This window comes from Gymnoscopelus microlampas (assembly GCF_963454915.1).
Source record: "Gymnoscopelus microlampas genome assembly, chromosome: 5".
In the NCBI taxonomy this organism is placed as follows: domain Eukaryota; kingdom Metazoa; phylum Chordata; class Actinopteri; order Myctophiformes; family Myctophidae; genus Gymnoscopelus; species Gymnoscopelus microlampas.
In genome coordinates, this window is record NC_139942.1 from 37,817,853 (window position 1) to 37,834,928 (window position 17,076).

Below are 17,076 nucleotides of genomic sequence, written 5' to 3' on the forward strand. Positions count from 1 at the left end.
TCTGGGACCCCAATCTACGCAGTAAAATCCTCAGGGTTAATTTAACTCATTTGGACCCCTATATGGTCCCCTGACCCAAAGTTGAGAAACAGTGCTTTAAAGTTTAAACAACAAGCATCATTATAGGCTATCATTATTAATTATAGGCCTATACAATATGTTTCTAATTACAAAGTCCCGATCAATTTTACTGAAGAAAGGCTTTAAAATAAAGGAACATTAAAATAAACAATAACCATGGAAAAGGAAGAAATACCTCAAAGGTGCACAATGTGCAGTGCTTCTAAAGTTAGACTTGACCAGAACAATTAAGAGAAACCTTTGAGAAAGCAAATGCCTTATACATAGATACCTCCTTTATGATAATACAAAATAGACGTCTTACCGATTCCAGGATCTCATGAATGAAACGAGATAAGCGATTTTGTAGCCATTCAGAGCATTGTGTAGTCCATAGCAACAGGCCTACGTCAATTTTATAGGGAGGAGTTTATTACTCACGAAGCCAGTGGGTTTTAATTTAGAATCCTATAGCCCGGAAGGATGAAAGCGTTACAACAACTGGCTGGTATGGTTGTCTAGCAACCGCTGACGCTGGCTGCTGTGCCCAATCACTTCCTCGCGTCGGCAGTTGCCCTGACAACCAATGACTCTCCCTCCAGACAATGGGATCTAGATTCTAGACACAACTTCGAAGAGACAACTCTCGAAAAGATCCCTCGTTTATCGGCACCTTTATACTTCGTCGTACGACGATACCGCGCAAAATAGTGCTACACTAGAGCTAATTGGGCCATTTTGGTGTCTCATCATAATCTCAACTCAGGCATCAAACTTGATCCACTTTGGCTTGGGAGTTGGCATCACCTGTCAGAATCCAGAGTAGAGGGGATATTAAGAAATGTGTTTTTATATTCTGGATGATACTGTCTGTGATGTTTTTCTGACATCATGCAGCCAGGACCATGTCTCGTTATAAAGGGGATATGTTTTTGTTTAAAGAAAAGTTACATTTTCACGTCGGGATATCAATTTGATCCAATCATGAGAGAGAACCCCACAAAGCGCTTCCATTGTATAGTGTAACCTACAGTTTAAAATGTGTCTTTTTATTTTTTCACTTCCAATTTAAATTTCACTTAAAATTGGTATTCCGACCTGAAAATGTATTGTCTGTTTACTAAACAACAGAAAACAAAAATATTTACATAATTGTTATCCCTTGGATGTGTTGTCCTCTTTATCCATAAAATAAAATCAATCAATCAATCAATTGAAATAGTAACCTGTAAATCTTTACACAAAAAGAGAGATTCATGTCCAATATTTCTCCTTCTTTATTACCAAGTAAAACAGGAATTACATTATATTGACTTTTTTTATATATTTACTCTCAAAATCTTTGGATGGGAAATTTACATGAAATGTTTGCATATTCTGTGTCCTTATGCAGTGAGTAGAATACAGACAAGTTATTTTTATAGAAAAAATAAACTTACACAAAGTATCTAATATTGCTTGAAATATGCAAACAACATATAAGGCAAAATAAATAAAACAAACAAACCCATAAGCATCATCAACAGAAACACTTTGAGCTACAGCTTCTACTCGACTGAAGAACCGTTTTGTATTTTTCTTAAATTATTTTCTCCAAACATCAGTAAGGCTTTTAAATAAAATGTTGCAACCAGGACCAAACGGTGAGTCAAGTCGACACTATATTTATATATAGTGCATTGTATAAAATGCAATGCTCACACATATCAAGTATTACTGATATGATATCAAGCATAAAAGTGATAATGGTTGACATAAGGCTATGTTCAGATTGGCAGCCCAAATCCAATTTTTGGCCTATACAGATTGGAATCAGATTGGTTTGAACAGTGAAAAAACACATGGAAACAGATTGATGCTAATCAGACTCCTAGGTCGTTTGAAATGTCATTCAAATCTGATTTCTAAAGATGTGTGAGCTTGTATATCTATATTTTCACCCAGCGGCACCATCGTACAGTACGATAGAGCATAAATTAACTACTTATTAATTACTTATGTTGTAATATTACCTCAGCAACCAATGCAGATAGGTCGACTATGTCTGAATACGCAAATCTGATCTGATCACTTGCAAATAACCGTGTGGACAGTCAGTCCCAAAGATCAGATTTGAGAAACGAATCAGATTTGCCTGCAGTCTGAACAAAGCCTAACTAATGACTCCATGGGATGGTGTGACTCTGAAGTGATGTGGGTTGTGTGGATTTCAAACACAGGTTGTCAAACTGCTACGTACGGTATTACAGAGTTGCAAAACGAATGAATGCATGCCAAAGATATGGATGATGATTTCACCAGTGAAGGTGCAACAACAGCACAATAGTGGGTCAACATGAAAGTGAAGGTCTGAATTCAATAATGCATGAACATTTCCAAATGATAAAATTTGCATTGTATTGGGAAAAATTGTGACAAAAGACTCATGGAGATTTCATGCGGTATCATATGTTGTTATTTACCACGGATGGTCAGATTTTCTTTTTTTAAATGTGAAATCCACACTGAAATAATAGACAGGATGAACAGAGATTTTAACGATTAAAAAAAATAATGCATTATGGGAGTTAGCATCAATAAATTAACAGACAATCACAGACATCATAAGTCCAAAGAGATATTTGAAACATATTTGTATGTACAATTTTTACACTTAGTTTTTAAATATTGCTATTAGAAAATGATAAAACACCTATTTACTCCACATGGTGGAAAAAAACAAGAACATAAACGAGAGGGACGTGTAATAGTGCTTGATAGACGTTGAATTTCCTTACTCTGCTATGTCCATAATGTTAATCCTGACAATGACCTCTGACAAAGTTCAGGCTCAACGGCCATATTATCAAACAATAGTCAAAGGCAACTCTTTCACTTTGGCTCTATTTGCCCTGTCCCATAAAGTTGACTGCTTTTAAACATAATATGTGACATGCAAGTTATTTTAGTGGAAGAGTGCTAATCTGAAACGAGTTTGTTAAGTCATGATGAATTATCATAGTACTGTACTACTATCCCTTGAAGTTCGTTTACATGGGTCCTGAATATTCCATTGCTGTCTGAGCAGAAAAATGATTTAGCTTTCTGCTCAGGGAGCAATAAAAGATTAGATCTCTGCCACATTAATTATGTCAAATTATAGTTGAGGTGGCAGTGTAACTTAAGCATTAGATTTCCTCTAATGTCACGTGTCATTAAGCCAAACGATACCCTGGTGTGTCTGTACGTGTGTGTGTGTGTGTGTGTGTGTGTGTGTGTGTGTGTGTGTGTGTGTGTGTGTGTGTGTGTGGGGATCAGTGTGAGTTCACGTCCTGACCTCACATCTTCCACCATGAATCTCTTGCAACTCAAGTTAAAGTTAGATATGTCAATGAGTAGTCAGCTCTAGAAACAGGAACGGTCCATATATGGCCTTTTCCACATCATGGTACCGGCTCGACTCGACTCGACTATTTTGGTTTTCCATTTTCAAAAGTATTATAATTAGTATTAGAAGAATCTGGTACCTGGTATGTTTTTTTATCACCTCCGTGGAGGTTCCAAGCGTGCTGAGGTGATACCAAAAGGTGATGAGAAAATACTGCATACTACTACTGATTGGTCAGAGAGAATCATCACTAGGGTCATTACATCATGAGGGACTATACGGCACGGAAGCTCCCGAATACTGTTAACTAACATTTAAACTAGTCGTTGTAAATGTAAAATGAATCAATATTGAGCAACTGCTTCTTACCTAATGTTACCAGAAACAGACTTTGTTGGACTGTACAGGTGAAACAGAGATAGTTTCCAGACATCATTGGTGTTAGCATTATCTTTAACTTTAGCATTGTTTAGCACAAGCAGCTACATTGAGGGTGTCCTATCTGTAGTGGAAAAGTAAGCGGGTCGAGTTGAGCCGGTACCATGCAGTGGAAAAGCGCCTACACTACAGTCTTCAGCACTGGTAGACACGGGATGGGTCCATAGTCTTCCCTTCAGACAGTCAAAAGCCAATGATTCTCCTGGTTTCATTCATTTGGTTCATAACAGCGTCGGTCACTAATTGTCAGCCAAATATTTACCTATGGGGGAGAATCACAAACAAAGGATAAAGACAGTAATCTGCTTAGGAAATAATAGACAGCAAAACATAAACCTAACACATAACCCTAACACATAAAGTAATATGTTTTCGTCAGTAACTGATATACGCTAAATGTGACTTTGTTATGTAATGTTACAGTTCCCACTATCACATTACAATGATTACATTTGGAGTTTTTATGACATTTTGCCTCAAGAGGGTATAAGGCAGCGGTTCTCAAAGTAGGGTCCGGGATTACTCCAGGAGTCCTTGAGAGGGCTCTAGGGGGTCCTCAGCTAAATGATTTACAGCTAGCAACCAAAAGGACCCTTACGTGCACATTTATTTTCTATTTGTACACTCTCAGATAATTGGGGGTCCATGGCCTAATAATGCATACCAAACTGGGGGGTCCATTAAAAATGTTTGAGAACCTCTGGTATGTGGTGAAAAAGCAGTCAGACAGCGATCCTACTCAAACTCACCTGCAGTGAATCTTTTCTTCACCAGTGACAGCCTGTAGCCAGTCCCTACCAGCTGGATGTCACAGCCTGACAGAGTGGTCCCCTCGCTGGTGAACTGAACCGCCAGCTGGGAAGGCCTACTGGGACCCTCTGTCAACTGGAAGCGGCCCAGCAGAGCCCCTACTCCTGCGGGAGGCAGAACACGGCAGAATGCTGAGCTGAACACTGGTGCTGGAAAAGCCACCAGAGTTCAATCAAACATAAACAGCCAGTTGATGTGGAATATAAATGGCACCCAAGACAAGCAGAGTGAGAGTCATCAAAGTGTCACCAACTGACACAGCTCAGAATGTAATCATCTCTGAAAATGATCTGTTAGTTCCCTAACCTTTTAGCTCGAGACCCAAAAGAGAGATGTGATGTCCGGGACCCAAACTAGTGAAAATAGCCCATCTACAAGCTCTCAACACGTCACATACAGCGTGTTGTGAGCTTGTAGATATTTTCACTACTTCTTAAATGTTTTTTTATATATTTTTTATGGAATTTCTTAGATTTTTGTCTCTGCCAGGCCGAGTGGCTCGTTTTGAACAAAATGCCTCAAATCATGAACACAGTGTCCGATTGCCGTGAAACTTGAAAATGTTCGATTTGTTTTACTTTTTGAAAATCTTTTGAAATAATAATTAAAATGTTTTGTAGTAAACGAAAGTAAATGATATTTACTCGTAACCCATAAAATTAGTCAGGGTCCCCGACCCAGTGTTAGGGAACCACTGGAGACCATGTTGTATTAACAAGTCTAGCGACATATTCTTACATTTCTTAGTAATTTCTCATATTCTCTGTACGGATTATGAGAACAGACAAGACAATAGAAAGAGCTGATGTACAGTATGAATAATGAGACATTAAGGTGTCTCAACATAAATAAGGGAGGACAGGTGTTATTTAAAAATGAGAGGTGTAGGCCTACCTCCGTTTTCAGACCTCTGAGACAGGCTCTGTATCTTCCACAACATTGTCTGCTGTTCAGGGTTCCTTCATGAGAAAACAACATATTACACCAAGACTCTTTTATTGTATCATCCCGGGGGGAGGGGAAACTACTTTTCTACATTCACCCAGCAGATGACTTGCTCAGATGAGCACTCGGTGGGGAGCTGCTACTGAGCTGTAGGGGGTACGGGGGGGTACGGCGTACCCTTAGTTCTGACACTGTGGGAGCTGGGGGCGCGCGTGCACGCACCGTCAGCGGCGGTCTTTAACGCCTTAAAGTTTAAAAACAATAGCCTCTCAAGGTTCGCGCCGTCAGTGGCGAGCCGTTCTCAATAGCGTCTACCTGGCTGCTTTGCATAACATTAGGCTACTCGAGAAAAGACACGGACTTGAATTGAATGTGTTACATTCCTCTCACAATGACAGACAACATCTCTGCACTGCAAGGTGTGAAGGGGATCGCTTAGCAGAGGACCCAGTTCTCTGAGACAAGACAAAGACAAGTTGTCTGATTATTTTAAGTAGGCCTACTTATGTGTGGGTGAGTCTATGTAAAGGGCTTTTATATAAAATTAAAAGGAAAATAAAATAATTAATTTGAAACAAAAATAAAAACAACAAATTAACAATGCAACAATACAACAAAATAATAATACATATGATTACATTAATAATCACATGTTGAATACAGTATTTCAACTAGCACTGAGCTGAGTGGCTATGTGCGTGCACGTGCGCGCGCGTGACGTCATAAAATACAGTACCCTTAGTTCAAAAATCCACAGCTCACCACTGGCTGTCACTGGGGTTTCGTGTCTTGCTCAAGCAGGGACACTTCGACACATAGAAAGGTGAATCGAGGGTCGAACCAGTGACATCATGATTACAATTATTCTCTACCCACTCCGCTATGGCCACCCCCTATTTAGTTATTGGTAATGGATTATGGTAAAAACTGTTGTGAGTAGAGCTGCATAATACTGACCAAAAAAATGATATATTTTGGATTAATAGTGAGACCAACCAATATTCTTTCTCCAACATGCAAGTTGATTTGGATGCCTGAGATTCTGCACAGCACCAGAATACTGTTTATATTGTAGTTTTCCAAGACATTGTGGACCTCTTATGGCTATTGTATTAGTCAAATGCAATGCTGCAGAGTCAGACTGTTGCAAACAAACTGTGATGTTAAATTCCAGGTTAATGAAGGCATTCTCACCAGGTGGCTGGAGGGATCATGGCTTGGAGTTTGGACACGCCCCCATCTACAGGGACCAGGAAGTGGATGTGGTGTAGCGGTGAGGGGGACGCCATGGCGTCCATGTTGTATTTGTAGTCTATCCTAAGATCTGTGCACGTAACGTCACCTCGCCAGCTCACTGCCAGGTTCAGAGGAGTTGACTGGATGCCCTCTGCTGACACCTGAAGAGGAAGTGCACACATGCTTATGGCTGTCACGATTATGAGATTTTACTTGACAATTAATTGTCACTCAAATAATTGCAATTAACGATTTAATTGCGTTTGTGTCGTTGGACATTATTGGAACATTATGAATAAAAATGACATTACTGTTTGGCTTTTAGGCTCCTTAAACAAAAGTTGCACAGGGCAGATATGCATGTTTAATTACTTTATACTAAAAAATAACGATTAATAGTGGATGCGATGCGTTTTGAGCTTGCAGATCTGCTATATAAAGTGACTTTCAAAGGGATGGCCAAATGCACAGCAAAATCCTATTCTCAGAGTGGAAATTTACCCAAATAGCCTGTGACAACACAAATAGATGGATATTGCAGTTCACCTGATATTTAATCATATCAACATTGTAGTAGGTCGCCTGGGGCTTCTGCTCGGCCACACTCCTCAGATGGCTCATCAGGTTCGGCATATTCACCCAGAATTCCTTGGTGTCAACATTTTCCGTTGTCAGATCGCTGTAGGGTATGTTCACAGGATGTGAGAGCTTGAATGCTTGAATTTCATGTGAATGAACATAAAAAATCACACCCTGTGTGAAGGTAGCGGCGCCTTGATACATTTTGTCATCGATATGTGTTTATAATGTGTTTATAGCCATGTGTCACGTGAAGCTTGACCAATCACTTTGTTGACGGGTCTGACCAATCAGAACGTTGACGGGTCTGACCAATCAGAGCGTTGACGGGTCTGACCAATCAGAACGTTGACGGATCTGACCAATCAGAGCGTTGACGGGTCTGACCAATCAGGGCGTTGACGGGTCTGACCAATCAGAACGTTGACGGGTCTGACCAATCAGAACGTTGACGGGTCTGACCAATCAGAGCGTTGACGGTGAACACAGACAAAGTCAGGTATAGAGCAGGATCCGCTCTATACCTAAAGGTATAGAGCGGCTAGCGCCGCAAAAAAATCCATACTGTACATGGGCTGTATACCCAAAACTGTTAACACTACTAAGCATTACATTTGCAGCAGACGGACAGTGTGTGCGTGCGTGTTGTTCCTACCAGCACAGCAGTTGGGGGTTTGGGAGGACCTGCTCCAGTTGGCTGTAGTTGCTGATGCAGAACGTGAGGATGGGTTGCGTGGGGTGACTGGCAAAGTGCCTGGTTATGCCTGCAGGGAAGGACAGCACCATCTCCCCTGTAATCTTCACCACACACCTGGGAGGAAAAGGAGAAAAGCAGCACAGGTTTGACAAAAAAAACTGTAGCACCCAGAAGTCCTTGCTGTTAGTTTAACCACTTTCAACCTTTTTCAACTTTCCAAAATTGTCAAAGAGTGTCATCATGGCCCTTAGGCACTTAGGCTCCAATGTAGCCTGACAGTGCATCGCGGGTTCGTGTCCCTTTTCCGATGATCTTTACTGCATGTTTCTCCCCTTCTCTCTCTCCCTGTTTCCTGTCCATCTCCACTGTACAAATAAAGGCATGAAAAGCCAGAAAAAAATATCTTTAAAAAAAAGTGTCATAATCTTTGTAAAATAGCAAAAATAGTTTATCGACAAGCTTGTGAGCTTGTAGAGAGGCTATTTTTAATATTTGTCATACGACAAAGTATATAGGGCTTAAAGGACCATTGGATCTCGCTCATGCTCATTATAAGATGGTGCCATTTCAACTTCTTACTCTGTGCCTCAGAAGCAGGCTGTGGACAGTTCAGAAACCTGCCTATAGTGACATCATCAGTAGGTTTGTTCATATCATATAGGCAGGTTTGTTCATATTAAAGGGCTTGTGACTAAATACTAAATACTAACAACACTTGATCCATTGGGTTCCATTTCCTGAGTAGGTTTTGGACAGTGACAACATTAGTGTGAATATGTTAACCTTACTTGCTGGGATCGGCTCCTTTGAAATAGGCGTTGATGGTCTCAGTGAAGGCAGCAGCCACTGGCAGAGTGTCCTGAGGTCCCATGGTGAGTGGACTGGGTCCCCTGGAACATCCTAAACACACACGCACACGCACACACACACACACACACACACACACACACACACACACACACACACACACACACACACACACACACACACACACACACACACACACACACACACACACACAAAATTGCTAGGTGGTCTTCTAATCACAGAGTCAAATGATCAGCCATTACAAACAGACCCGGGGTTAGGGTTGGGGGGGGGGGGGGGGTATATAACAAGCTAACCAAACAGAAGCTAAACTCATTGTTTGTAAGAATAAACATATGAAGGGTACTCCAAACAACCACAGGTGCTAATACGGAGCCAGGAATTTAAAAGGGCAGGAAACACATTAGGACCAAAAAATGTGTTCTGGAGGCATTACGATAAATCCAAGTCTACAGTAGGTACTTGTGCGTGGGGTTTACAAGTAAATAACTAGAAGGCAACATTGAGAAACACCTTGTACAGTGGATGGGATGGAACACTCGCTGAATGGAACTCTGCATCCACAGTTCCACACTAGACAGGACTACCCTGAATGTGTGCTAAAGTGCTACTTTAATGGGGGTAAGTGATATTATTTTGTTAAAATAAGTGTTAAATAGCTCTATATTCCGATAGCAATCATTGCTATAGCGTGTTTGTTCAGTAACAGGGGTCTCCCCATCTCTCTAGAGTCTAGTTAACAGAAAATCGTTTGTATCCAAATTGTATCCAATCAGGAGAGATAACTCATATAGGATGATACAAAAATGAGCAGACTAAATTGGAACAGGAACACTATAACATTGCTGATACATTATCTTTGTGGGATTTGTTCTCCTGTGACCCCCCCACCCCCCCCCCCCCCCCCTACACACACACTGAGAGCTTTAGCCTTTTAACAAAAAACTTACAAACAAAACAAAAACATATCACTTTTACTACTTGAAAGTAATACTGCACTTTATACACAACTCACTTTAGTATACAAATATATATTGCCCTCTAAAACGCTGCTATTTTCTTAGTGCAATACCATAAGCCAAGTAAAAACTTGTTTTAGTGTTAAATCAATCTGGGAACCCATCGTCAAATAAAAAGGAAAAACAGCGCCTCCAGCGTTTCTCACTTTTGCATTTGCGAAGCTCTGAATCTATTCTTGAGAGATTAGCCTTAAATAGATAAACTTTGCACCTTTTGTACCTGCTTTGTACCTCTGTTTTTGAATTCATGCTTTGTTTTCCCTGTTTAACGTAATGTACTCTATTTTCTGCTTGTTTTTTGAGGGGACTGCGGATGTAAATTAGCATCTTTGCTAAATCCGGTGAATTTACATTTACATTACATTAATAATGAAAATAAACAAATAAAGTACAGTTACCCCCTTTAACTCAGCATTAAATGAACACTCTGGAGTGGAGTGTATAGTATACAGGGCAGCCCATGCACTGTTGTTTACTAGGGAAGTGGCTGCTGCATGGGCTCGACTCACCTTCGAAGGCTAAATAAAACCTGCCATGATCAAACCACACCAGGGGCTGTGGGCCCTCTGAAGGGTTACGAGGAGAATGAAAGGAGGAGTGAAGAATGAGAGGAGGAGACAGGGGGAGAAGAGAAACACACAAGAATGAGAGACACGGAGAAGAAGACCCATCACAGTATGGATGGACACACACATATAGATGGGGGGGGGGGGACAAGCTGCAGGCATGGACGTGGAACATCCTGGGTGGTCATTTAATCTCGTTAAACCTTGTGTCCCTATTTTGGGCATGACATTATAGGTGAAATCTTTCAAAATGTTTCCAAAATGTGTCACCGTTTCTTTGCTTATAAAAGCATCACTGCCATGGGTGATACCTCCGGTACTTAGGGCAGTGGTTCTCAACCTTTTCAGGCCGTGACCCCCCAAAATAATCATATTTGAACTGGGGAACCCCCACCCTGACAAGCACGTGGCATGTAGGAGGCATTCAATTTTGTTTGACGCGGTTCCACAGATAAATATTGTGAAAGTAGCAGATCTACAAGCTCACAACGCCGTGAGCTTGTAGATCGGCTATTTTCGAAATGTTCACCTCTTTCTTATATTATTTGGGCAATGTCTGATTATTTTTATAGTTTGTTGATTACTTTTGATGTAATAATGGTCTTTTTCTTAGCTTAAAAAAATTATGTGGGGACCCCCCTGGGGGTCCCGACCCACAGGTTGAGAACCACTGGGTTAGGGCACTTGTAGTAGCAGGTCTCGCCCAGCGTGATTGGTCACCTGTGTTGGAGACGGCAAGTCCTAAGGTGGGCGTGGAGGCGGCACTGTGCGAGGTGACGGAGGAGATGGAGGAGGAGCTCTCTGCTCGGGCCAAGGGGGCGAAGGGCGGCGGGCTGCCTGACACCGGCGGACTGAACGGCCGAGCCTGGACCAAAGAAAGACAAATAATGATAATAATTAGACCTATCCCATCAGTAAAAAGAAAAATAAACTAGAAAAAGTGCTCCTCGGAAGTCGGAACACAGGTCTCCGCCAGGTCAGGTAGGTTATTGTGGGGCAGCAATGTTCGTAATTTGCCAATCAGTATGGAATATGAAAAATCGGACGGATCCGTCTTGATTCAATCAATCAATCACTTGACTATAGAGATAATGTGATACCGATAATGTGATAGAGATAATGTGTACCGATTTGCGTGAAGTTTGGACACAATTTGTGGAGTAATGTAAATAAAAAATCTGAAGGAGTAATATCCAAAAATGTGTTTTACATAAGTCGACCTCCTGGTGACGCTATAAAAGGCAAATGTGAAAAATGCAGGGCAAAGGTTTTTCCTTGGCCTCTAGGGAGTGCGTTTTACACAGATCAGTGCAGTTATAGGTAAAAACACGAATCAGCCTGTTATAGCGCCACCATGAGGCTGATTTGAAAACGTTCAAGTGGCATTTGTTCCTCGGCCTAGTGGGAATGTGCATGCAAAATTTCACGGAAAGCACACGCTGTGTTCATGATTTGAGGCATTTTGTTCAAAACGGAGCACTCTTTGGAAGCTAATCAGGATGGAATATGAAAAATCTGAAAGACCTTTTTCGTTTACTAACTATAGAGATACTGTGTACCGATATCTGTGAAAATCTGTAGGAGCTGCCATCAAGTCAACGGTGCCGGAGATTAGCTGTTCACAGACAGAATGACGGACGGACATGGTGCAAAACATAGTCTTCGCCATGCCTATCGGCCTGGCGGAGACAATAAAAGTAAGAAAAACTTAGATAGGATAGGAATTAGGTTAAAGTAGAGGTAGGACAACGGCAGGTACAGTATGATAAACCTCTTAAGGCAGGCACGATGTCTTTAGCAGCAGTGGGAAATGTGCAAGAAGGCAGACAACTGAACAGAGCGAAGACAGAGCTTCTTCTTCATGTCATGGCCCAGGGTGAACAGCCGTCATCCTGTACACCTCAGATAGAGAGACAGAGAGCGAGAGCGAGAGCGAGAGAGCGCGAGAGAGAGAGAGAGAGAGAGAGAGAGAGAGAGAGAGAGAGAGAGAGAGAGAGAGAGAGAGCATGGGAACACATACCAGGTCAGAGATTGGTTTCCCTGGTGGTAGTTTTGGTCGTGAGCAGGGTCTTGGGGGGGGAGGCGGGGGGACAGGGCTCCCTCCTGAGTGAGGCGTGGCAGAGCGAGCCGGAGAAGAGGGACCTGTGGACCATCACATACATCTTTTATATTTTTCAAGAGACGTGGCAAAATGATGCAATAAAGTAAAAACTAGCCTTAAGCATTGCATTGTTTATCAAGTCTGTCTGGGTTTAATACATATTTAACCAATTAAAAGGATTAATAACCGCTTGTGACTAAATAATAACTACATTGGATACATTGGTACGCATTTTGGACATACAGTAAGGTTTCAGCCAGACAACAGCAATGTGCCAAGTATGATTCTTAACTAGCATTGCCATCTGTCAAGCTCTTGTGGACAGCCATGTGTTCAAATAGAAATTATTTTCGCACAGCTGGATTTCTGTACTTGGTAAGTTACTGTAAAACATACTACAGTAGCAGCCTCCATGAAAAGAGACTATTATGCATTAGATGCAAAAAAATAATACATTTTAAATAAAAAATAAACCTGTTATTTGACAATCAAACTGATTCTAAATACATTATATACAAATTACCCTCGGACTGTAGTCCCTTGTCACTGCTAACCCCTACGGGTTGTTCTTGGGGAGGTGGTAGACAAACGTGTCTCTGCAGTTCTTTTCACCTGTGAGTAAGGAGATTCACCAGGAGGACGTAGCATGCGGAGAAACACGCTATCCCTCCCAGGTCTACTTCCTGTTGAACAGGTGCCCCGACCAACCTGTAGGAGTCGCTAGTGCAGCGACAGAGACCCACCCAGAGCGCCTGGCCAAGATGGTCATATTTTCCAAATACTTCCTCTCAATCTGGGAGCAAAAAGTGCTCCCAGATTAGCTGTGCCGCACAACCATGGTGTATGAAGTAGTATCAGTACTCAATTCTGCACGAGTACGGTAGCAGAGAGTAACTGTTCGGGGTTGTGTCCACAGACAGCATTTTTTGAGCTGCCATCTATCTATGGTAAAGGCGGGCACCGGGCAGAGCACTTGATTAGCATAAAATACTTCAACTTTTGGAGAGGAGCGCTTCTTATCAATTTCACGTTTGATCCTCCTGGCTGTGTCTGACAACTCAGTCATTTACGACCTTACACTGCATCGTTACCACAACCATGAGAAGTCCATGTTTACCGTTCTTTCAGCTAGGCTATTTGTGCTAAAAATGATATTAATAAATAGTGCTAAAGATGATAAAACTTTTGCGGGTGAATATTGCGCGTGTCGATAAATGCTCTGTGCGAGCACTCTGGACATGATATCCAAAAGGGCTCCTGCGCTCAAGCTTTCTGTAGACACGGCCCCTTATGGTGTGTGAAGTAGTATCAATACTCACTGCTGCATGAGTATGGTCCTGGGGAAGACATGATGGACCTGTAGGGGAGAGGAGGTGGCGTTCCCCTGAAGCTGGGGGTCAGCTCTCTGGGCGAACCCACATAGTCAGGGAGCTCATCCCTTAGGTACACCCCCTCTGGAGTTCTTTTCCCCCCAGCGGGCCCCAGGACCAACGGGGACGGGACGCCCGTCCGTGGGGACCTGCGATCCGCTGGGAGGGGGGGCGGGGGGCTGGCGGGGGCCGGGGACGAGCGGCACTCTGCGAAACGCAGCACCTCCTCATCGAACGCCTCCTCGTCGAGGTGGAGCGGCGGTGGCGAGATGGAGACGGGGGAGAAATCGGGGGGTAGCGGCGGTGCCGGCTCATCCGGAGGAGGCCCCAGGACAATGGATGGCGGTGAGTCCGGCGGGGAGAAAGGCGGCGGGGAGAAAGGGGGCGGGGATCCAGGGGAGAACGGCGGAGAGGAGAACGGCGGAGAGGAGAATGGCGGAGGGGAGGGTGGCGGCTCATCTGGAGGCGGGCCGGGCGAGACGGGTGAGACGCAAGGGCTTGAGGGCGTGGACGATGGTGTGTCCGGGGGCGGGGACTCGGGAGGCGGGGGAGGCGCAGGCTCATTCGGCGGAGGCGGCCTCTCAAAAGTGATCCATCTGGGGGACACCTGGTTGTCCTCGGTGGGACGCAAGCTGTCCCCCGGGCCAAACACGTCGTCCAGGTCGGGACCGGGGGAGCGGCGGTAGGAGGGTGAGTGGACGTTCAGGTAGATGGGGGCAGAACTTCGGCCGAGTCTTCCGTTTGGTAGGTCGACTGTGTGGGAAAAATGGTGGGAATCAAATGAGTTTCATTTTGGGATGCACCGATTGGGAAATTCTTCACCTAATGGATCTAATCCCAATCTTCAGCTTGGTCGGGCTGCAGATAACCAATACAACATAATTTAGCTAGCACAACATAAACATCGGGCATCCCTAGTTTCATTACATGACAGGTGTGGTGTGATGCGATGGTTTAAAAGCTGACTTTACCGGAAGGGTCTGGAGGATAGCTGTAATGACTGGCCGACTGAATGTGTTTCGGAGGAAGAGGAGGAGGAGCTAAAACAAAAGACGACAACATGTTGGCAAGCATGTTAATTGCTCAACAAGTCACACGATAAAGCTAAAGAGTTACGTAAAGCTCATTCGGGACGCCTCACCTCCTTTCGGAAAGCCTCTGGTCAAAGGAGACTCGGGCCGTGGTCCTGAATCTGCCCATGTGTCTGCAGGGACCACTGTGACAGAGAAACAATGAACAATGAACAATGAACTTGCTTGCACAACATAAGACCATGCCAGTCAAATGACATATTGAGCACTGTCTATCATCAGTATATTATAACTGTGAGTGTGTATACTGTATGAATTACTGAGCTGTATGACAGACCATCATATCTGGAGTAGTTGGTGTCTTGGGGAGCTCCAAAGAAAGTGGGTACGTGCTGGTATAATCTGTCACTGCAAGAGATAAGAGAAACAAACAAGCCCGAATTACTCCATAAAGCTGCAATCCCTAATATTTTTAGTGAATAAAACGTCATTTTAAGTATGTTAAATACAACGAACACATCTGTGGTGATTGGAGGTGGTCTCCCTCCCTACTCTTCTATTGAGAAATGTATATCCTGTAGTGTAGTAGGGTAGGACCAATATGGGTTGACAAGTGGTATTGCTTGAAGGTCAAAGTGTATTATCTTCCCTGACCAAACAGGCTTTCTGTTTTAGCAGAGCAGTAGAATATTTGGCACTCGTGTGGGAGACCCAGGTTCGGATCCCCGGTAGGACATAATAAACCTTATGGACTGTAGATTTAAGCTTCATTTATATGTAGTATGACGGTGTCAATTCTAGGGGTGTGCCGATATATCGTCCCACGATATATCGCGATACGTTTTCGCGACGATATGTATCGTTTTGGGGGAAAAAAATATCGTTTTTGAAAAAAAAAAAATGTTTTTTTTATTTTTTTTTTTTTTTTTATAATCATAATAATCAGGCATGCAAACGGCCCCGAAGTGAAAAGAGTGACAACATGTTTTTTTTTCGGGTCAGGTGTCATACTATTTGGATTCAAAACGGCTATTGTAGCTGAAAAGCTACAAGTTTGCATGTCTGAATAATGCAAAAACAGAATTATTTGTTTGCATTTTCTTTTTTTCTCCTCCATATATTTTCATAATAAAAAAAGTGCGTATCGTATCGTATCGAAATCGTATCGAAGTTGTGAGCCAAATATCGTATCGTATCGTTTCGTGAAATTAGTGTATCGGCACACCCCTAGTCAATTCCCATCAAGAACTGATCTTCAAGCTAACCAGACTGTCGATCAGTTCTGGTTGGCAAGCGACATATACAGAGATAAGATTTACACATCAAAGTGGGGTCCGTGGACCCCAAGGGTCTTTGGGGAGGCGGTCCCCAGCCAAAATAGTTAACATAGCATTAAAATCTGTTTAACCACTTTAACCCCTATTGGCTTTTTGAAAATGGCTGATCTACAAGCCATGCCGTTATAGGACCCTGTCTTGTTTGCATGATGCATGATGATAATGATGCATGACTATATCTTTATTTATTTACGTAATTTGTATTTGGAATCAGGTCGATTTTCACTGCAAGTAAAGGCATCAGCCAGTATGAATGAGGCATCAACTAATATATGAGTAGTTTTGATGGTTTTGTATGGTTTATTCGCCACAGTCTCAGTGTGTAACGACCTTAAAGTAGGCTATAAATGAGGCTAAGTAGTCAATGCAATCTGACCTTTGCGTCTCAGGGACGGGGCTTGGTGTGGGGGTGGAACGTCGGGGTCTTGCAATCTCCTCACCTACGACAAAACAGCAAAAGCATCGTCAGATTAATGAATACATCTGCATAGCTCCAATTCCAAGTTCAAATTCAGTTTGTTGCATCAAGTGTACACCAGGTACAAAACAGTGGGTGAAATTGTTTTGTGCAAGCTTCCCACAAATAATTAGTTATAAAAAATGCATTTGTCTCTAACATTGGTGCATTGTAAAACTCTGTATTATGAAGGGTGCCACCAAAATGGCAAGTGACAATTGAAGTGGGATGCATG

At 42.7% G+C, this 17,076-nt stretch overlaps 1 protein-coding gene across 3 annotated transcripts in view; it reads right to left on the minus strand.

Moving 5' to 3' along the window:
* Positions 1-1,404: 1,404 nt before the first annotated feature.
* sgip1b (SH3GL interacting endocytic adaptor 1b) overlaps positions 1,405-17,076 on the minus strand; it is a 32,286-nt gene continuing 16,614 nt past the window's right edge. For 2 of the 3 annotated variants that reach the window (XM_084058192.1, XM_084058190.1), the window contains 14 exons: positions 16,761-16,824; positions 15,385-15,455; positions 15,158-15,232; positions 14,988-15,056; positions 13,966-14,769; positions 12,566-12,687; positions 11,266-11,410; positions 8,921-9,032; positions 8,091-8,246; positions 7,403-7,535; positions 6,815-7,017; positions 5,570-5,634; positions 4,615-4,779; positions 1,405-4,127 (listed from right to left, as the gene is read on the minus strand). In XM_084058192.1, coding sequence (XP_083914318.1) covers positions 4,105-4,127; positions 4,615-4,779; positions 5,570-5,634; positions 6,815-7,017; positions 7,403-7,535; positions 8,091-8,246; positions 8,921-9,032; positions 11,266-11,410; positions 12,566-12,687; positions 13,966-14,769; positions 14,988-15,056; positions 15,158-15,232; positions 15,385-15,455; positions 16,761-16,824 — 2,207 coding nt within the window. In that variant the 3' untranslated portion in view covers positions 1,405-4,104. Of the gene's footprint in view, positions 4,128-4,614; positions 4,812-5,569; positions 5,635-6,814; positions 7,018-7,402; positions 7,536-8,090; positions 8,247-8,920; positions 9,033-11,265; positions 11,411-12,565; positions 12,688-13,965; positions 14,770-14,987; positions 15,057-15,157; positions 15,233-15,384; positions 15,456-16,760; positions 16,825-17,076 lie in introns of those variants that run through there. The other variant, XM_084058191.1, reaches the window with a different exon arrangement.